This window comes from Oculina patagonica, chromosome 2 (assembly GCF_052425735.1).
Source record: "Oculina patagonica isolate OP01 chromosome 2, crgOcupat, whole genome shotgun sequence".
NCBI classification, from domain to species: domain Eukaryota; kingdom Metazoa; phylum Cnidaria; class Anthozoa; order Scleractinia; family Oculinidae; genus Oculina; species Oculina patagonica.
In genome coordinates, this window is record NC_135759.1 from 369204 (window position 1) to 392067 (window position 22864).

Here is a 22864-nt window from a genome sequence, read left to right on the forward strand (position 1 = left end):
ACGCACGGCAACAAGTATACGTGCAAAAAAGTCGCGGGCTCAAGTAGTAGACAACATGGCGGCGCGTAGGTAAGTGTGTCAAGTGTGTTCAAATTCTTGTTGTTGTTTTCCCAGAACAGCTTTGCTATTATTAAAAGTTTTTTTATGAATTATTCTGCGGTTAAGTTGTGGAGTAGTGACCGTTTATTCTGGGATTCAAAAAGACATTTGGATTTGAAACGGTTGTAACAAATATAAATGAAGGTTTTTATTTTATTTAGCTTATTTAGTTATGTTATTTATTTACTTTATTATTAAATTTTTATTTAATAATGCAAAAACCTTCACTTCTGAAACTGGGAATATCAAATGGCTGAATTTTGCATGCACAAATTAGAAATGAACTTTCAAGGGACCAAAAGATGAGAATAACAATTAAAAAAAAGATCTTAGTCATCTTACATGTACATGCAGACAAGTATCAAAGATCTTTGTAATGTTCCTTCAAGATCCTCAAGATTTTGACGAGGATTTTACCAGGGCCTAAAATTATTAATTCTTTGCAAGAATCTTGAGGAATCCTTGCAGGATTGTTGCAAGATTTTGTGCAGAATCCTTGAAGAACCCTAACTGAGTTGTGAAAAGTGTCGCAATTCAGCCTCTCTAGGAGCTGCTATGATTTTACTTTAAAACTATCCAATCTCTACCTCTTTTGAGATTATTATAGACAAAGATCCTCAAAGATCCTAACAAAAATCTTTGAAGATCCTTGAAATATGTTTGCTACTCTGGAACATGCCAAACATCAGTCAGTAACTGTAACATGGGAAGTTTGTGGTGGTAAAGAGATATTTTGTGGATTTAGCTGGGTGTTTTTGAGGTAACAGTAAATTATAAAAATTGAAACTTTGTTTTCTGTAATATATTTTTAGATAAAGAACATTCCAAATTAAGGTGGAGGACATATCTTGTTGTGGCAATGGCACTCCTATCTCTGAGAACCAAGAAATGCTTTACACTGTGCCAAATGTGTCATAAATTGATGTCAGTACCTCACAGAACAACAATAAGTGAGTCCACCCATTTTCAAGCCAAGTGCAAAAAGATTGGTGCTGTTGTCACTAGAGTGGGAACAGAGAGTGCAAGTACATGCCCAATTGTCGCTCTCCTTGGCTGGAACAGTGCACAAGATAAACACCTGGCAAAATACAGTGAAATATTTGAACAGAAAGGCTTTGATACTGTGAGAATACCCGCTAACCCTTATAACACTTTCATTCGTTTGAGCAAAGTCAAGGAGATAAGTATGGAGTTGTTGGATATACTTGTAGAAATAAAATCACAACAAAACCAACCATTCATCCTCTATGCGTTCAGCATGGGAGGGTTTAATATGTATTACTTCATAAAACAAGCAATAACCACCCCAGAGCATAAGCATTTCAATACAATTCATGTCATGGGCTGTATATTTGACAGTTGTCCTCATTTTCCTGGCTTTCACAGTCTGAAAGGTATTCAATCAACAATCTTAGAAACCATCCCAAATCCTCTAATTAAGGTTCCTGTGTGGGTTGGATTGGCTGTGGTAGTTCCGCCAGTCTTTTATTTTACACCCTATATAAAACAACTTATACCAGGAACCATTTCCTCACCCCTGGGATGTCCAGAATTATTTTTGTTCTGTAAAACAGATCCCTTAGTCCCTTACAAGGATGTCCAGACTTTTATTGACGCACACAAGAATAAAAACATCAAAGTGTTTTCACAGTGTTGGGAGGTATCAGGTCATGTACAACATTATAAGAACTACCCTGAAGAATATCTAAGAGAACTCAATACTTTTACTGACTATTGCTTAAAACAGCATCTGACTTCAAAAGCATCTAAGTTATAGTAATCATTACAATAGAGACAAAATTCCATTTGTCACAAATTTGAGGTTGTAAGGCTAACAAACTTAATTTCCACTTTAAATACTCTTTGGTTATTATTATACTCTTAAGTTAGGATAATAATTGTTACCTATATGACACCAATTTCAAAAGGTATTTTCTTGGCTTTTACTCCTTTTGCAAGGAACATTTTTCTTTGTTTCATGCTGTAAATAATCTAATCTGCCTTAGTTAACTGTACACGAATTTGTGTAAGAACTTGGTAAAGTTTCTCTCCATTTAAACATCGAAGTAATGTATTTTCTCTTACGAGCACTACTTCCCACTCACCCAGAAAGATGCTTAAAAAATACCCTCACCCCCCCCCCCCCCCCCACACACACACACACACAAGCTGGGGGGTATTAGTAGAGGATAATTTATATAACTACAAGTTTATTAACATCCATTGGACTTCAATGGAAGAGTAAAGTTACATGTTAGTTCAGATCTTGACTCGTTCACTATGTAATAGCCAAGAACCCTATGTTATTATATTTAAAAATATTTTATCATTGTCTAAGTATATATATATATATATATATATTTGCTAAATTTTTAAAGAACATTAAAAATAAATGCTACTATAAAAGATGTGTTTCTTATGCACAAGAACAAAAGATGATGCATTATTCCTCATAATCTAGCCCCAAACATTGTCCATATAAATGCATGGATAAAGCCAATACTGTACAATCGAACTTTTTTTTTAGCTGCAGTTTATACATATATAAAGTTGGTTCTAACTCGCTCTCTCATTGGTTGTTTCGTGGTCCGCATTGACTGAAGTTGTTTTGCACAGCGGAGACAAATGAACAAGCGATGACACGATCCCCAGCCACAAAAATGACCTTGCTCTCAGTGTGTGGCTTCATAGCTCAGTTGGTAGAGCATCGCGCCAGTATTCGCGGAGGTCACGGGTTCGAATCCCGATAAACCATGAATTTTTTTCAGGCGCCTTTTACGCAACGTGTTGCCGAACACAGTTCTCAGAATTTGTCAATTGGAAAGCACATGTTGAACACGCACGGGATCTCAAAACCGGAGCTAACTTACAACTTCTCAGTTTTAAAGAAATGTCGCAGCAAATTCGATTGTCTCATCAACGATATGCTAATTATTCGAGGCCTAAAGCCAATTTTAAACGTGCAAAGTGACTCCATCCGCGCGAAAATATTTACATAACCATGCAGCAAATGTCTATTATACTATATTCTGACTACACTCACACGAGACATTCAATGTGAAGAGTTTATTGAGGATGCGTCAGTCAGTCATCTGATGCAAAATGTATCCTAATACAGTCATCTGATGCAAAATGCATCCTGAATACAATCTTGAATTTAGCAAAAAAGAACAGTTCGTTCTAAGAGTGTTAAGGTGTGTGCTACGCCAGATACGAAAAAACCACTAAAAACCACCCTTTAGAAGTGGCCAAAAATAAGTGGAAAACGTATCCCTCATCTAATGCAGCAGCACGAGACCCCGAGGAAAGGGCACTAAATAATCTAAAGAATTTTTCAATAGACTTGTTACAAAAGCTGAACAAACAACACTTTAAAGAAAAAAGAAAAGCAAGCGAAGACGAGGACTGACGACGTAGAATGACCTAAATCTCCCGCCAAAACCTATATATACCTAGACATCCCATAACAACCCGCGAACCTCTCAATCGTGCCATCAGAATAGTAATTTCTGTCTAATTCATTCATTCAAACGTCAGAAATTACATTTTCCACAAACTAATTTATATTCACACCAGACTCACACCACGATACAACACTTTACCTTGATAATGATGTTAGCTTCATCGAAACGTCGAACAACTTTAGTTTTAATATTTCTATTGAAGTTTTTCAATAAACCGTTGATTCTTTTACCCAATTGCTTAAATTGGTGGGCTCGCGGTGAGTACCCTGTTGTTGCTCCTGGACCATGTTATTATTCACATTCCATCTTTGATGCGCAGGAAACTCCGTTGTGTTTTTCTTCGATCAATGGAAAACTGAAAGTTTAATAAATACCTAAATGACCGATATCCCTACCCTTCCATATACCTAGGCTAGACTTGTGAAATTCCTACCCTTTTATATACCTGAAGCATAAAAAAGGTACCCCTTTCGGGCGGGGCCTCCCCGTATAGGCCATTATAGGGGTACCCCCCCCCCCCCCAGGTTCGTCATTCGCATAACAGTTCCTTTTCTGGATTATTGCCTCCTTAGTGGTTTTTGGCCTATAGTATTGAGTAAACCATATAAAAGGGTAAGGGGTTGGGCGTAGGGGGGAGCCATACAAATTAAACATTTTTTAGTATCCCCCCGGGATGACGAATTGAGCCATAACGGTGCACTTCTTGAAATTGCTGATGGTTAGTCAAAATTGCGTAGAATAGGTTGTTTTGTTTTTCAGAAGGCGAATGGATTTGGATGGTTTAATGCACCTTAAAAGTGAGCTAGCTAATTAGCTAGCTAATTCTAGCTAGCTAATGGTTCTATTACAGCAAGACCACCTTGAGTTATAATCGTGAATTTTCCAGTAATTAGCAACGTAATTTGTTCAAACATATTAATGAGTGAGTTAGAACGGTTTTCTGTTTTTTTTTTGTTTTTTTACAAATAAGAATTTGCTTTAAACTTTGTGCGACGTCACTTTTAAGTACAGACTTGTAACGTTCTTTTTGTCGTCCTGGTTAAATTAAAGATCGGCACGTTTTCTTCATCGACTTTAACGTCTTTTACTCACGACGTGATAGTTTTTGCTAATTTCGTAGACATGAAACAATGTGGTTTATTTTAATAGAACTGTCAAGTTTCTTGCTCTCTGACAATACTTTTAGGATGCACACGAACAGACGCAAACAAATATCAATTTGTTAACCGTTTATTAAATTGAAATTCGAAACAGGATCTAATCAAAAAAAAAAATTCTAACAGTGAAAAAAAGTGTTTAACATTCAATTGCTACAGGATTCAGGCAGTTGGTGGCGAAATTTTATTAAGGTTAGAGTAACAAAACCACGTTTTATCTCGATCTTATCGTAATATATGCAACAAGATAAAAAAGGCGGTAATGGTTGTAGAGAAGACCCATTTGTTAATTTCGGTGAGGGTACTGACATCCAATTTCCTTGTAAATAGTAAATTGGACATCTGTAGGCAGGTTATCCCTGCCTGGTTTTATGGCCTGATGATTTTAAACGGCTCTTAAGCAAAGACACGGTATTTACAGTGCAAAGCCGCCATCATTTTAAGCAATTAGGGAAAAGAAGCCTGAAAAACGTATATAACGCTTTTAGTTGGTGATTCTCTTGACCGCAACTTTGTAACAAAGACCAGCCGCTCTAGATCATATAGTGGACGAAAAATCTTAAAAAACCTTTTATGTTCGGTAAAAAGAATGCTGAAGTTATCTTTTAATTTTACTACTTTCTTTCGTAGTATGGTAGTTGATTGTTGTTCAAGCTGAATAATTTTAAACATTGTCAACATTATTGTCAAACATCTAAATTAAAAATGATATTGACAACACCTGCGCGTGCCATACGCGTGTTTGCGTTGTGAATAAATGCTTGCTTTAATGTTCTGCACCGTGACAGATAACAGAGGAAGTCTGGCGAGCATCTTTAACCTGAGGTAATTTCAATTGAATATATATGGTTTTATCGCGTTTTTAACCCCAGCAAACTAGACTTGTCTCAGCTAGTCAACTACACTATATGTAGAATTTTTATTTTATTATTTTTTTTTGGTTTTACGTTATGATACGCTTAGGTAAGATTGGCTAAACTTGGCACGAGCAGAAACTTTAATTTGCTTTTGTATTTCACATTAGTAACGTAGGTTGATCAGAAGGTATAGCTGTTAGGAATCTTACGCTAAGAAAATTTTTGCTTTAGCTAAAGCAGCCGCCTTCTTTTTAATGCTTTTCAGACTCTCAATAGATTATTAGTTAACGAACTGTTGCCTCTTTTGCATTACTCTAGGCCCTCTAGTCAGTTTGAACCAGAAAGCTGGAATGACTTCGTATGCTGAATTTTCTTTTGCCAATCTTTTCAATTTTTGTTCCCCATTTGCTCAAGTGTTTTCCCTATTTTCATTCCCCCTTATGAAACTAAACTTTCAATTCGACTGGGTGGATGTTTCCGTGCGAACGAAGAATATCTGCCATTGTAAATTCATTTTATTATTTATCTTTCTTGTTTATTTTACTTCAAAATAGATAAACGGCTTATTCACTTTCGCTGAATTTTGATAAAAAAAGCTTTTTGAATTCACCTGTGTTCATATTTTTGACTGATACGGTTTTGTTTCTTGACTATGCGAGGTCAAATTAATTGAAGGATAGAACCTTTAACACTTTCCACCTAGAACATCAAATCAGCCGTTTACGAGGGTTAGGTAACTTTTGTTATATTTTCACTGACATGCACCTAAAGTCATTAGATATGTTCTTAGAATTGATTCGAAATTTGTCAAAAAATAAGTGAACGAGGATCTATCTTTAAACATTTTTTTGGCACCGTCAATAAAGATTACTCTTTCTCAAAATTGAGATGAGTTCGAAAAACGATTAGCAATCAAATTTTGTCCAAAGAAATCAGCTGTGATTTATCACCTTTTGCTTCAATATTTGAACTCTTTGGTCAGTTGCACGGCTGTTTAGGAGGTTCTTATTGACATAAAAAAACAGGTCTTAAAATCTCATGAAACATCGTACTTTTTTATTCGTTTTTAGTATATTTTTATTTTTTATAACGGGAGTTTTAACTATAGGGCTAAACTCGGAACTCCCCTTTTCAAACTGCATGAAGTTCATGTATATTTTATATATTAAATTTGAAATAAACGTGTATGTATGTACTGTAATGGCCAAAACAATACAGAACAAACTGCAATTTACAAGAAATCACAAAGAACCCTTAAAGATGGACAAAACTTCACAAGAGAGTGCAGGATTACCAAAAATCTAACAAAACTTGACTTTAGCCAGGCGGACATAAAACAAAAAGACAACACTAATCTGTCGAAGAATAAAGTTCGAATACTACTACTAGTCAAAACTGGTCAAGAATGAAACAGATCGCAATAAAACAAGATGGATTATGTCTGTAATGAAACTTTAAAAAAAAGTGTTGACTTCACATATTTTTTGTGTTCGTTTTTCAATTACCCAAATATTTCATTTTTTCAAGCCAAATAAAGCACGACCTATGGTACCTTTGCTATTTTTATATAATATTTACATTTAGTTTACAATACTTTATTTTCATCCAGCCAATTAACATGCTAATCAGTTAGGTTTTCCAGAACAAAATATTAACGGACTCATCCTCTAAATGGGTTCACATTGAGAAAAACACACTGAGCCAAGCTTTTGATATTAAAAATTAAAAACACTTCTATTAATAAAAATAATGTTCAATTTTAATGAGGGTCTAGCTCAGACTAAACTGTCGAGTCACCTTGGCTGTAAAGGATAAAATAAGTTTCTTTTCGACCAAGGATGAAAAACGCACAATGGAAGTCGTCTATAATGTGGTTATGACTAACATTAACAAAGCCATTAATTTTTAACGAAGTTTATTCTAATCTTAAATAAACAAAATTGATTAAAGATCATAAATGGGAGTGACGCAATAAGACAGACTCCTTGCTGAGTTGAATATCACGAAGATAAAATTTATGTCTACGAAAGAAGAAATACGGAATTAAACTCAACATTGACTGAAATTTAATTTAAATTAGATCTCTTCCTATCGGTGAAAATTTCCCTGACATGGATGAATAACTAGTATTTTCGTTCAATTCAGGTAAAAACTCTCGTGTAGTTTGACATATCATCCAAATCTCGAAATAACAATTTACCACAGTAAAAAAAAACTGATAAGATAACAATAAACCACAAATAAGCAAGGTTTGGGAAGTTTAATATTGAAAAGGATTACGACAAAGTTAAAAATTTTCTGTTAAATGCGTTACGACGTGCATGCCAGCCGTTTGCACGCCAGTTTGATAGTTTAGAATGCCTGCAGTCGATAATACTTAAATAAAGTAATGACACAGGTTGGAACTTCCGGGTGTTTTATGATTTCAAGATCATTTGGAACATTCAGGGGCAGTCAACGGAATATTTCGTTAAAATATCTGTTCGGATGGAAGGTTGGCTAACAATTTCAGATTCTTCGCAGAAAGATCCCCTAAACTTTTCAAGGTTTTTCGGAAAACCAACAAGCTGCCCTAGAATTTTCGGCTCACGTTTTACAATGTCCCATAATTTTCGGATGTTTTTTTGTCCGCTAAAATTTTCGTGTGTCGTAATTATTCTAAAAGCTGCTAAAAGTCCCTCCTGTGGGTCGTATTTAGGTGCGACAGAGCGTATAATTTACACCCCCTGACGTTTTCGGATATATTCGGATGGGCGTTTGTATTACCTAGTATTTTCGTATAAAGAAAAAACGTCCCCTAAAATTTTCTAATCAAATGATCGCTACTCCGTGTCCTTGAACTTTCGACAAGACCCATCAGGGTAGCTAAAACTTTCGGATGAGAAAAAAAAGCCCCCTGGAACTTTCGAAAAGACCAAAGTTCCCCTTAAATATCCGAAAAGATAAATATTTTTTAGGGCAGCTCCAAATTAACCAAACAGGCTTCTCAAGCATAGAGAAATCCATTTTAGACACTTCTGACGTATTTAGAAAAGATTCGGCCGTTGGGTACCCCTGAACATTGCAAACATCAGAGTTACGAAGTTTTAGTACTAAGAGGTAGTTTAACACAAAACGAAACGACGAAAAATTTCATTTTTCCCAATATCGTAGTTGGACAATTTTAACAAGATAATTCTAATAACATCTAAATGCAAGTGACGTAGGGGTGAGTGTTATAAAGCATAACATTTTTTCAAGTGGATCACGCACTTAGCTAGGTTTTCAGTTCCTCCAATTCTTTAAATGATTTGTATTAATATGAATGCATATATATTTTTTCTACGGCAAGACTCGTGCATGAAGGCATGTGAATTAAGCAATTAGTACATTATTAATGTAACAGTCGTAATAAATGAAACAATAAATACAACACGTTTTCTTTTTTATAGTTTTATGGAAAATCTTCCATCTAGTATTTAAGCAAAAACTGACAGCGATATGAAGATTTCTCGGTTAGAAGGCAAAAGTTTTGCTTTTGATGAGAATGTTGTGTTCCGGCTTATTTATCGAGTGGGTCTCTGCAGGAGTGTAATGTCCGCACGCGACTCCTGTCGGACCAAGCTCGGCTACTGAAATGCAATCAGAAAAGAAAATTCAAAAGTTAATTTTTTTCTTAAAAAATCAAAAATAGGTCGAAGTACATTATTAGTAGATAACTTTTCAAAAAAATCCTGTGAAACCCTTGTGAAAAAGTAGTGGAATTGAGTGAAAATTGTGAAATATATGTTTTTAACCTGAGACCCACCCTTTGAAAATTGCTATAAATTGGAAGTCAGTCTGGATAGGAAAATATAGGAAAAGGTTGATGGCAAACAATATTTAACAGGCAATCAAAATTGATTGATTATATATACCGTGACCAAGGAGTTAAGGCCGTATTTTGAAGAACAGCATTAAAATATATCTATATTCCTTTAAAATAATGATTCAAACTAAAAGAAAAACTGCAAGTCGTGATTTTGGAGTTCGCTGTTCTGATTTTATTGCCAGATAATTTCAGTAATAAGTTGCAATTTCAAGCTAAATTAACTGAAAGACAACTAGTTAACGAGCTTTAAGCAACATCACAGAACCGCAATTTGAAATATTCAGCGCCAAAAAATCCATTTGCTCACGAATGCTGAGTTTTAACTCAGCATTCAAAAACACAAGGTTTTGCGTGTTGTGCGTGGTTAGCCACTTAACAAGCAAATGAATATTTTTACCAGTGTTATTTTTAGGAGCCAATGTCTCCCTTGATTGCATATCTCATCTGCAGGTTATTTCCTAAACACTTAACTTCCTTATCCATGGAAAATGTTTAGTTTATATAAACACAGCATGAATGTTCTCGACAATTGAAGAAACCATTTTCACAAGTCAAGCCCAATAATCTGCCATGAATACACTCCTGCAGTTTTCTCTCACGAAGCTAGCAGGCAGTATGCTCAATTTGGCAGAAACACAATTAACTGTTCGTTAATTTCAAAGTGTGGACGGTGATTAGCCGAGTTTAGTGGACATGAAGTCCGGCAGGTTGTGCATGTTGTTGTTTTGCGGCGTGCTGTGTCTGATGGTTTTGCGGAGTACTTTACTTCACAGGAGGTGTTTTTGTGAATAAATGTGGCGAGTTTTCTGGCGTCAGGAAGTGTCGACACGTCATAGTTTCACAAGATTTTAGCAAATGAATTTGAAAGGTTTAATGATGTTGTGTTATACAGCATATGTGCGCTTCTTGAAGTCTTCATTCACAGCTTGTTGGAAATTGTTTGAACTGCAACGTCTCAGAATTCCGTCGCTTCGGGAAAAACAAAATTGTATTCTTTGAAGATCCAAGAATTTAAGGTAAATATAGTCTTCTTTCCTTAAATTTCTAACTATTATTTGGTTTAATCGTCATTAGTTTCTGACAATGTTTTCTTTTCGAAGAGAAATGTTCACTAGTTTGCTCTATCGGCAGAGTAGGTATAATATCTATATAAATAGGGATGTTTTTGGTTTTGCTATAACTTGGCATAAAATGAGAAAACAAAGAAATGCCTTTTATTTCTCTTATTCGCTAGCTAACAGATTGGAAAACAAGAATAAGGAAATTCAATTTTGCAAGCTGGGAAACAGAAACTTCAAGTTTCATTAATCGCACATATTTGATGTTAATTTGTTTATGCCATCTTTTATGTCCATCAAGTGTCGTGGTATTTAATCAAACCAGTTTTAAATTGGATGTCTGAGTTGAAAGATAAGCTTATTTTATAATAAATACCGGAATTTTTTCAAAGTCGCTACAACGATATATTCTTCATATATTTCACTCTTTTTTGCATAAAACATGCGCCTGTTAATAATATATTGCAGTCTCTCGCCAGAAATAAACAGTTTCAGTTGTAGACATAAGAAAACAGAACATAAAAAATTAACGAATAGCTTCACATTTTTTAACGGAAATAATTTATTTTATCTTGGTAATTTTTGCAATAAGTTTTCAATCTCTAAAAATAAAAAATCACACTCCGGTGACAAACATGACAAGACAACGCATGTCGAAGAAAACTTTGATTTTAAGAAATTAACGTTTCGTATGCTACAACACACATCTTTAGAAGTGACCGTTAGCAAGATTACAAGACTGGTACTTAATCTTAAAAATTCGACAATGATGTTAATTAATAACAAAGAGACTTAAAAATCTACAGAAGAAAAACAAATTATATATATAATTATTCAATCTCTTTCCACTATAATTTTTACCATCGGTTACGTATAGGACGGCTTTTGTGTTTCTTCCTTTTTTTTGTTTTCTAACTACTTCAAATGTTCTGAAATTGTTGGTTGTTACCAACAATGACTTCTTTTCTTATAGTCATGTCCTGCGCAGTGTTTAAAAAGAAAATCTTGTCGTTCTTTCACCATCAACTGGATAACAGAGTTCATCAGAAAACCTAATAAAAACGGGTTGATATATTTAATGAGACTAGCAGACATGTATAACCAAAACACAATTTGTTTCAATTTTGAAGGAGCAGCCACATTAAGCATAACCACTTAGAAGTTATTATCAGACTGGCCTGTTCCAGGTTCTTGGTAGATGAAGGAGAAAGCAAAAAACGCGGGCGGGCGAGGAAAAAAAACTAGAGGGGAAGAAGGCGAGCCCAGCTACTGAGAGCCTGGAATAGGCTATTATAAGACAAACAACAAAAACAATCAAAGATTTTTCGCAAAAGGCATGATATGATGTAGTCTTGTTCCGTCTGGCACGTCTTAACACAGTCGTACACTAGCTTCTGGTTTCAAACATAAATATATTTAAAACACATTGAGATTGTTGTTGGTTCTCGTCCTTGCTCCGAGGGTTTTTCTCCGGGTTCTCCGGTTTTCCTCCCTCCACAAAAACCAACACTTCTAAATTCCAATTCGATCGGGAATCCGAGGGCCACAGGTTTGTCAGTCGAAAGACTGTTATGTGCAACCCTCGTAAAACAAAGTTGACTTTTTTCCCAACAAAACGTTATCTTTTTTAATGTTATAAATTAGATCAGCTTGTAAAGACAAGGTTTCTTCGAAACAAGCTTATACGATAACTATCTTACACTTAATTTTAAACTTAATTTTTGTGTTACATTCAGTAAGCTGATGTATAACCTTGGCTACCTCTTTCATCCAGTAACGTCACATTCCTTGAGTTTCATTCAACATTCTCGAAGAATACAGAGTCATAATGCAAAAGGAAAGCTGGGTGTTAGGTTTCTATCTCCTTTGCAAATTTTAGGATCGATTTAGTTCTTCGGTTTAGCAGATAAAGCGTTTTGAAATTTGTCACAAAAACGGATATTTTTACAGCAGTTTTCAAATTTTTCAGACGAGATAATAATTTAGTGTAATACCGTAATGATTCGATTAAGCGCCCTCCTTTCAATAAGCGCCCCCCTTCGAATATGTTTTTGTCAATAAGCGCCCCTATTCCAATAAGCGCCCCCATTCTAATGAGCGCCCTCATTCTTATAAGTGCCCCTATTCTAATAAACGCCCCCCTATTGTGGATAACTCCCTAGTGAAGTCATCTACTTAAGTAGATAAAGGCATGAACATTTAACATACCGTACATGTATATAATTACTGCTAAAACGAACAATTCTTTTAAAAGTAGCTGAAATTGCAACAATTTACTGCTGTTACAGTTTCTGTTATTGTTAGTTATCTTAATATTTATTGAAGTTTTGTTTTGAACATTTGGTTATTTCTCGAAAAATTAAATAAGCGCCCTGTCCCGAATTAGCGCCCTGTCTCGATTAAGCGCCCTCCCTTGAGGTGCAAAAAGTAAATAAGCGCCCCGGGCGCTAAATCGAATCATTACGGTAACTAAAAAGCGAATATTTTTATTGCTTAAAAAATCTCCCTTTATATGTGGCCGCCATATTTGTGCGCCAAAGAGGGACACAAACTTGGTGGCTTCATACTTTCTCAAAATTATTTTCGTATAAACTCGGTGTAAAACGCTGCAGAGCTATAATTTAATCTAAAACATTTCACTGCTCTATATAACAGCTGAGGTGATTGAATGAGTTCCAATTATTTCCGCATTTGCATAATTAATCTTCACAAATTACGAGCTCGTGCGATTTCAGATACTCAACCAATCAGATTATCGCATTTACATTAGCATACTAGAAGGATTCTTTTAAAATCTGATAGTTTTCACATGCTTTTATGCAAATAAAAACTTTTTGTAACACCTGAGAAAACAACAAATAGAATAATTTAGTGAGAAAAAGATCGTTGTTGTTGCTGCAAAAGTTTCTGTTGCTTTGTAGTAACTGCGAAGTTATCTTTCACAATCTTTCATCCGAAACTCATATGTATAGAATTCATTTTATTCCCAATATTAGCACAAAATTATTATTGCTTGAAAAAAACCTCATGATTTTGAATAAGAGTAATCACTTCAAATTCCAACTGTGAATTAACTATAGTAAGGTAATTAAACGGAATTAGCTTTATGCATTCTAGTCTGAACCGCACTCTTCTCTAACACCAAGTTGACAATTTACAAGGCTAAATTTTATTCATCATTACTTAAGTCAGTCATTTATAAACTTTATCATTGATATGCATGAGTGTTGGTGGCTTCCTTACTCTTCATTGCAGCGTTATGATATCTCGTGTGATCTCGCGTGCCGTGAGTTCAAACTGATCCCAGAGAGTAAGTGAAAGACATTTTTGGCTCGTGTGGTTTCACTTATTACCTTAATCCCAGCATGAATTTACGGAGCTAATATATACTTGTTCATTAGCGTGTTTATTAGAGATAAATCAAAGTTTATAGATGTACAAGTTTTGTAAAATTAAGAGGTCCCTTATGACTTCGTAACTTTGTAAACATGCGTAACGTTTTTAGTTATTGTTTTGGGGGGCTGACTAAGAACTGAAATTTGAAACGTCAGCTGATTCTTCCAAGGCGGGGACTAATTCACCTAATTCAGTTACTCTAAGACAGGTTGATTATAAAAAGTTATTATTTCCTCGCCAACGCAGTGGCACAGTTTCTTTAGGAAATAAGCCCACGATGATTTTTGATGAGTAGGAGTATCCGAAAACTCACTTTTCCTTCACGCACGCAAGTCAGTGTCGGCATTTTCGAAATAAAAACCTTCAATATTCTAATATTCCAAGAGTATAACTTTTTTAATTAAACAATGTTCCATAATTTCATATTACAAGTTCCTGAAGAGTTCCGACTCCGCGAGGTGTCACGTGAGCTTGTCACCATCATTGTTGTTGCTAAGCAACATGATGTATAAATCCCCAGGCTGCTCGCGGGCTCACAGATCAACTATCCTCCGGTGGCTGCCTCAATGCCAGTGCGCCTTATCAGAAAATAGGAAATTCAATTGTTTGGCAAAGGAAAAAGTGGAAACGATATTTGTTGTGGAAGATAAGAAAATCGCACATCAGGAGCGCACGAGGCTTTATAATGCCTGTGATCGTAATAACCTTTTTCAGCTGCGAATGGGAACACCAGCAATCACATGCAAATCAAACAGTATTTATTCACCATTTCCTGAGTGGTCTATCCATTAATTAAATTTTAGATTTAAACCTTGTGCGCCAAAGATAGATATATAGATGTTTTCTGACGTGGCACAATAAATCACTTTGTGTACCAGTTCCAATTTTCGAAGAATTGATTGTTTTGGCGCGTCAAAGTGGAGCCGTCGACAGTGCATCTAGCATCGACGTTTTTCTCCCTCAAGTGATGTTACATTTGGTTTTGCATGACATGCTAACAATCTTTATCATCTGTGAACGATTCCCCACCAACAGACCATGATAGGTGCGTATGTTTTCAATTTTCTTCCATTAAAACTGGGAAACGTGCACGAACGTATTGAAAAAAATCCTAAGACTTATCGTAAAAAGAAAATTAATGATATATCATGGCAAAGGTTTTTAGTTGCACTCCCTGGGTTTGCCTTGCGTAGGATGAGCTAAATTTTTAATGGTTCTTCGTCATCATGTTGACTTTAGTTTTGAATGAGTTATTGAAAATCTAGAAAAGCTACGTCGAGTGTGCGAATATACCTTATCATTTTTTGTCATCATAATATTTGCATTGATCTGAACAGAGAATCTGAGCACTTCAAAAAAAAAATTGAGTTTTGTTTTACGGTGTCAGAGAGTACATATAGGTTTAATATTGGGCTTTTTATGTATTGAATCGAAGATGAACTGATTTTGTTTCTGGTAAATTTTCCACGACTTTCCATCAACTTAATCTGCAGCTGTAACAAAGTGGATTTGGCCGGATGATCGATCTGACTTTTCATCTGTATATCTGCTTGACAGGCCGGTTTTTTTATGTCAGAATGCTCACTGGTTCATGTGCAAGATTAAAAATACAATATTCAGGCAGATAATTATTGATAATTTCAATTTTTTGGGCGATTGTCTAATTTTAAGGAACTTTCTCAAGAGTAGAAATGTTCGAATACCTGGAGGATTTGGAAAGATTATTCTTAAAAAAAACTGCTTAAGGTTCTTATTTAATCTGAGCTGCCAAACAGCAGAATTTAAGCCGATCAAGAGGCAAAACCAGGGAAACTGTGTGTATATTAATCTTTGTCTGAATGCTTTTATTATTTTTATGTTGTTTCAACCAATTGAAGACGCTTCGCTGGCTGAAAGGCACGACTTAAAAAAATCGAAATTTTTTTCTCAAAATTATAATAATTTCGCCTCATTTTCACTATTTTCGTAACAGGAAGCTGCTTGCTTTTCAAATGTTACTCCATGTTTTATATTTCCCATCAATGCAGTCGTGATTACTGGTAAGACCCCACTTGTGTTGTTAATTAAAACCAGCACCTCCCGTCTTGCTTTTTATTAGCGTTACACATTGTCTGCCTTTTATTTAATGGAGAGATCACAACCAGTAAATAGCTGATGTTGATGTTATTAAAAACCAACTGTCCTGGCAAGGTCATTGGATCTTATTCTTTGTTTTTGAAGATTATATTATAGAATGCAATCTCGGCAACAAGATTTCTCGGTGTGCACTTAAATTCGCAGACTATTGTTTGATGCGAAAGGGCAGACAATTTTCCTGACCGGTTAATAAATTATATTTGTCAAAAAGTCGACCGACTGATTCAAATAAATTATTTAGAATTGATCTTCAGAAGTCATAATGACTGACTGATATTTTTTCTGTGCAAAAAGGCGAAATAGTACTAACAGAAATTTCTTAACTAGGATATCATTTCATGGCTTGTTTTTTGTAAGCTGCAGGGCAGGCAGTTGTTCATTCGCTTGGAATTCAAGGCTAGTTCCCCTCAAAGATATGCGGCATTTCTTTGAAGTTTCATTAATCCGGTGCCTTAACAAGCGATACGGTTTTCCAAAACATTCGACAAATTTTCTTCATGCAGTGTCAAGTTTTCAGCCTGCGGGCCATGATATTTCTCATCTGCACGTTTACCGATTCCGTGCGGGAGTTTCAATAACTTATATAACAACAGTGCGGTTTGCGTGCTCAGATTTGCACAGAAGGTCTAGCTCTTTTATCGGCAGTCTCGTGGACACTGAATAGCCGAGTATTCGCTCCACAAGTCTGGACCGTGGGAGGCGGTTGAATTGCACGAATTTTGTCCCTGACAAATTGTTACTTCAGTTTGATACCAAAGCAGCTAGTCGTTCGCAAGTTATAAAGAAAAAATGAACCACCTGCTTCTAGGATACGGTGTACTTGAATTACATTCAGTGTTATTTCACAGTGGGCCAACTTATACACCGCGCGTGCGACAAATCCTACCGGCGTTCCCGGCACACGCGCAAGTTCACGATATCAGCATGACTCCTGTAGTGAGCGGGAGAAAGTTATATTTATTACTGAGTACAGCTGGTATACTCATGTTAAGTTCTTGTTGTGCACACGCTCAGATAAGATAAATGAAATATAAAAAGTTTTCTTCCTACGATTGTATGTCATTATAGTTTAGGAACAGAAAGCATCAAAATACCCTCAGGCCTGATGAACAGTTTGATATCGATCTTCCCCTAGACACTAATAGTAAAATATGTCTTGTAAAGATATCGCCAATAAAAAATCGATCAGTGCGACACCTCGCAATATAAATACCACTGACGCGCTCATTTCATTTATATTGCTCATCAAAATTTAGCAACGACGCTTTCTCCAAAAACAAATTGTTGAGGCGAAATAATAAAGTACAAGTTAAAAATAGGTTGTACATTTTTCCTTTTTTCCGCCATTGTCTAGTTACAGACATGTTGTCAGTTGTCATAAATGTTCACTGATGAACGAGCGCTATTCAACATGATTTAGCTCGCAGGTCGTTATTGAGGATACAGAAATGTTAGTGGTTAGAATACATAGCAGGAAATTAGCGAAAACGGCTGACTGTCAAGAGTTGTGGAAATCTTGACGTATTTGTGTGGCTTCTCCGAAAGTCAGCGCGGAGGTAAACTGTCGTAGGAATGACTGACCACAGCTTTTCAAACGGGCACACGAAAAATTTCATTCTGTTAATTAGGTAGCGGTCAACACGCGTAAATTATTATGTTACCGACTATACAAAGCTAGCTAGCTTACGTTTACTCCCTCTTAGTTCTGTTTATTCATTTATTTTGCGTTTACGATTACCCGAGGGATTTCTCTTGTTGTTCCTTGGGATTTGATAGTTATTTTACCAGCATTAAAAACCCTTTGTCCAGATTTGCTTTTTGTTTGTGCAGACCATTACGGCAAATAGAAAAAAGATTAAACCGAGCACTCCTTAGTTTACAAAAGAAAATCTGTTGTTCTTTCTCTCGTAGTGCTAATGTTATAGATTTTTGGCAGTTTTGAGCTGCTTATTGACGAAAACTTTCTAGCAGGCCGTTTAACGGTCAGAGAAAGATAATTGTGGCAAAAACTGCATTTCAACTTTCTGTCGGAAATTTTGCCGGGGCAGCTGGTATTCGACATCCGAGTAATCAGCTTTAAGTGAACGTGATTGTTATCCGTAATCACAAAGAGAAATTTGCATAGGACTTGTATACGCTCTGGTTATGTCAATAGTGGGTCAGGAATAGGCTTAAAGACTCGACTGAAAACAGCTTCTAACAGGTATGTTGCTAGCTCAATTCTATAGCATTTACTTCAGGAATAACCGTACTTCATTAACGCTTCAAATGACTGGCTCTGATCGAGGCAGCGACCAGTATCGGTGTCCTGTTTTGTGATGTGTTCTCGTTGTCTTTTGTTGTCTGTGTTGTACAGAAACTGGTTTAACGTAAACAAGGAGAAATAGATTCCGTATCTCCGAATTATTACACTACAAACGAAATTCCTGAGTTTCGTTTCTATGGGTGCTAAAAGGTTTTCCATCAAAAACTGTCGTTCAATGCAACTCAACGGTAAATTGACATTCAAGCACCTGTGTTCGATTATTATAAAATTGCTATTGATTCCCTTCATCAATTGACAGCCATAAGAACACGTTGAAACAAAGACCACGGTTGAAATTCCTAGAGCTTGAACTGAAAACGCTGTCAGCAGTTCGTTTTACTAAATTTATGTTTTAAAAAAAGATGCGAAACGAGGCAAAGTAGTCGGCTTCGTTAATGACCACGTTTCAATTTTCCTCTTAGTGCTTTTAGAGTTGTGTTTACCTCTGTTTTGACTCATTATTTGTGGAAGCTCAATTTGTCTGCAGTTTTTCCGACAAACGCACGTTTTCCCTACCTTATGGGTGGTTTCGCAGATCGGTGAAACTTTACACCCACGAACCACTTTCGAGTGTTGTTTTGGTATCAAGCACTTAAGCCTGCCGCTTATCTTTGTTTGTTTGGTCGAAAAATGGAATCGGATTTAAACAAGGTGTAAAAGAAGTTGAGACTTCACGCACATACGTAGTTCTCACTGTTTAATTCATGCTTCTTTTTCTCTCAGCTTGTTTTGGTGGAATCAGGAAAAGCAATTAACCTCCAAACGGGAGGCACGTTCATAGTTTCCTTTGACGTTCTACCGGAATAACTTTGAGAGAACTGGCCTGTACAAGTCTCTTGGGCTGAGCCGAGATTCTATTTAAAGAGGAACACATTTTAAAACGCACTCAGTTGTGCATTTCGCCTTGGTGAGTCTTGAAGTGTACCGCGAGAGAAGTACCGTAACTTGAAAGCGCTGTCCTCTATTTACAGACGTGCATGTCACCGGAGTGAGTGAACGCAAGAGTGGATCTCATGAATTAATCTGCGTTCCATTTTCGTCGTTTATCATCTTGATCAAAGTCGCGCAATTATTTGAAGACTTTTTGAAACCCGACCAGGTAACAAGGTATTTTTCACTTAAGAAATGTTGATGGATACGAAGAGTTCATAGTTTCCTCGAGGGACCATTTATCAAATCATCATTGGATTAGAAAGCTCTGCGTTAAGACATTCTAGAGCGATTCACAGCTGTTGGCTGTAAACCCTTGGACATTGAAAACCGTGGCGATCCGAAGCATCTACTCTCGGCGTTGCTGATCATAAGAACAAGTCAAGACCTATCTGAAGAAAACGTCATTTCTGTCTATTAATAGAGAGACTGACACGAACAAAATGTCCATGTCATCACTAAACGACACTGCTGTAGAGGAACAACACATTCTTGACACTCCAGAAGATGTAGCCCAGCTCTGTGTGTACGTTCTGACATTTCTCCTGGGTTCTGTTGGAAATGTCCTGGTGTTGTTAGTAGTTCGAGGCAAAAAGAACCGAACAATGAACGATCTGTTCATTGTGAATTTAGCCATCTCCGACCTTCTCATGATTGGCTTTCTGCCGGTGTACACGAGTAAAATTCTCGTGAAATTTCACCACAACACGGCGTTCTGCAAGAGCATTTCACCCCTGGCTACCATGACGTTTTTCGTCAGTGTGTTCACACTGACATCCATGGCAATCCATCGCTGTTATGTCATCACAAACCCGTTTAAACCCGAGATGAGGAAAGGGAAGATCATTGTTTGGTTGGTGGGCTTGTGGGTAGCATCCTTCATTGCAGTTCTTCCTCTAGTGTTGGTTGCACAAGAAGGGTTACCAGGAACTTATAACTGCTCCGAAAAATGGCCTTCTATGGGGGCCAGGAAGGCCTACACCGCATGCTTGTTCGTGCTACAGTATTCACTGCCTTTGGCCGTTATCACTGCAGCATACATAAGAATAGCAGTGGACTTGCTCAAATCAAGCACGGAAAGGTTCGGGCCAGGAAATAGCCTCAACAACAATCGGCGTGACGGGAACGTGCTGTTTCGCCATGCACGAAAAGAAGACATCCAGGTTTTGAAAACTGTAGCCGTGATTGTGTTAGTGTTTGCAATTTGCCTGTTGCCAGTCCAACTCTCATGGATGATGTTAGACTTTGGTGGTGAAAAGGAAAAACGCATCGCCCTTGAAGTGTTTTTCAAGTTTGATTTTCTTCTTTCCATACTCCACAGTTGTCTTAATCCTTTGGTCTATGGAACATTGACACGACGCTTCAGAAGAGGTTACATCAAGTACCTCGTGTACGTGTGTCCCTGTCTAAAGAAGAGACTACCCAATCAGCTCCCTTCATCTACTCAAAATCACGATAATCACGAGCCTAAGCAGAATGGCTCGGCTCTTAATGAATGTCACGATGAAAAGATTCCGTTTGGGCGAAGTAGCCCCGAACGTGATACCAAAAGTACTGAAGTTTAAACTGGTTTATCCCAGTGGCTAGTGACAATCAATACACTGGAGAAGCTCCTTTCAAGGAACAAATTGGAAAAGCTGTGTCGAAATGTGTTTACAGGGATTATCGGGACTACAAAATGGTTCAGTCATCTATATCATCAAACTCAAGGGAACAGTAAGTAACCTGCAGGTCAAGGTGAAGCCATTGCAGGTTACAGGAACGTTATGCAGCGAAACGATTTTAATGACCAAAACATATAGTTTTAGTATAAAAAGCGGCGGGTTTACAAGAAACGACTCAATGTTATTACATTTTGTATGTATCTATTTGAACCAAAGAAAGCAAATTTAAGTCTGTATTTTAATTTATTCGCTCCTAATCCTCATCACTGTATCACCGTTTTCTTTTATTGCTTATTTTAGCCTCTTTGTTGTACTTGAAGAACCATTATTTTTAAGGGGGGAGGGGATTTTCTTTCGATTAAAGCATATTTTTTTATGCAAATGCTGACTTGAAATGGCGTGACAATGTCCTTTAAAAAGTTTTGTTATTTTTTTCTTTAATGCTGTAAACATTATACCGGCATCAAAGAATCTAGCTAAGGTTAACCTATGTAGCTATTCAGTTACGAATTTATTGAATGAAGGAAGTACATTGCATGTTAAGTCGTGATATCATTACCTTGCTCTGGGGTGCAGCTTATCACAAATATCCCGCAACTGTAGGCTTGCGTTGTAATTTATCCCTTATATACCACAGAAAGAGTGTGAATTATTTAAATTATTAAGCTTTATTTGTTGTGTAAGTTAATTCTGCCCATGTTTTATTGCGCATGTTATCATAACATCAGCACATTATATATAAAAAAAACTTTCCGAAAAAAGAAATCAGTTCGGGCCGAACTAATATTTTTTAAGATTATTTCTTGTACTTGTTTAGTATGTCATATTTTAAGTGTTCCGGCTGACAGTCGATGTTTTTCTATTCAAAATTTTTTTTTATATGTTCTGTTACAATTGTTGGGAAAAGTGAAGAGGGTAACAAAATCATCAACTAGTGGACAATGTCTCGATGTTGTGTTAAATTCTCAGCACTGACATAGAGACACGTGTATGCCAATCAGTGGAGAGAATTCACGTGTTTATCTCAAGGCTTAAGAAATAAATTTGTTCTTAGAATTCATCTGAAGCTGCGCAAACATATTTATCTTATTATGCTTACGCGACATACTGCGGTTTTAGTTTTAACGTTTCATTCCACACTCAGTTCCAAAAACATTATTTTAGTCTGTTTTATACTTTAAGGTTGAAGAATGGCTTGTTGTATTTAGTATTAGTAGTAAATGGTATATTTTGAAACAATACAAGCCTATAAACAAACTGTCACTTGAAACAACATTTTTCCAATAAAGATGTAATCAAATCTGCACAATTTGACTTATCAGTGGGATAAATGAATGGGGCAATCTAGCGCACATAATCTGGTAACTTTATCTGTCATATGTTTTGCGAGACCAACACTTGTGAATTATACGTGTGCCCCACATCTACATACCGGGGAATATTCGCATTTCACACATGCACTAGCTCTATTTGCAGCATAGCTTACACCTTACACTGTATTAAATGTTCGAAAAGAAACGACCCCCGTCACTTTCGATTTTACACTTTTTTATATATCTATAAGAACCTTTCTTTTAAGAGCGTCGAGGCTGAAAAAAGGCCAGAATATGAGCATCGTAAGAACCTGCCCGATGCTTAAATTTGGTTAAGAATAAATTATTTTATTTTTCCTATTAGTTGCAAATGTCAAATATATGGCTAAATGAATCAATCTTTATCTAAAAATGCTGACCTGCAACCAACATAGTCATCACTCATTGGTGACGTGAACATATACATATCGGTTAGGAATTTATTTACCGCAATACCACAATCTTCGAAGTTAAGAACGTTCAGCTTGGGCCGAAAATTAGACGTTCTTATATAATGCAAAGAGTGTAGTTTAAGAGGCAACGTACGTTATGTATGCCTGCACCTTTTGTCACCAAACAATCACTCGATTGATGAA

The 22864-nt window shown here is 36.4% G+C and overlaps 2 protein-coding genes across 5 annotated transcripts; both read left to right on the plus strand.

Moving 5' to 3' along the window:
• The first annotated feature begins 71 nt into the window (after window positions 1-71).
• Window positions 72-2643, plus strand: LOC144642459 (transmembrane protein 53-like). The gene is made up of 2 exons (XM_078501417.1): window positions 72-221; window positions 912-2643. Exon 2 carries the CDS (start codon window positions 959-961, stop codon window positions 1874-1876), a length of 918 nt encoding a protein of 305 aa, XP_078357543.1. The 5' UTR covers window positions 72-221; window positions 912-958; the 3' UTR covers window positions 1877-2643.
• A 2867-nt stretch (window positions 2644-5510) lies between these two features.
• LOC144642473 (neuropeptide FF receptor 1-like) lies at window positions 5511-21785 on the plus strand. 4 transcript variants are annotated; one of them, XM_078501437.1, is made up of 2 exons: window positions 5511-5545; window positions 19046-21785. In XM_078501437.1, the coding sequence occupies exon 2, from the start codon at window positions 19696-19698 to the stop codon at window positions 20815-20817; it is 1122 nt and encodes a 373-aa protein (XP_078357563.1). In that variant the 5' UTR covers window positions 5511-5545; window positions 19046-19695; the 3' UTR covers window positions 20818-21785. The 4 variants fall into 4 exon arrangements, with proteins under 4 accessions (XP_078357563.1, XP_078357560.1, XP_078357561.1 ...); XM_078501434.1 differs by lacking the exon at window positions 5511-5545 and adding an exon at window positions 10153-10443; XM_078501435.1 differs by lacking the exon at window positions 5511-5545 and adding an exon at window positions 14753-14926.
• The last annotated feature ends 1079 nt before the right edge of the window (window positions 21786-22864 follow it).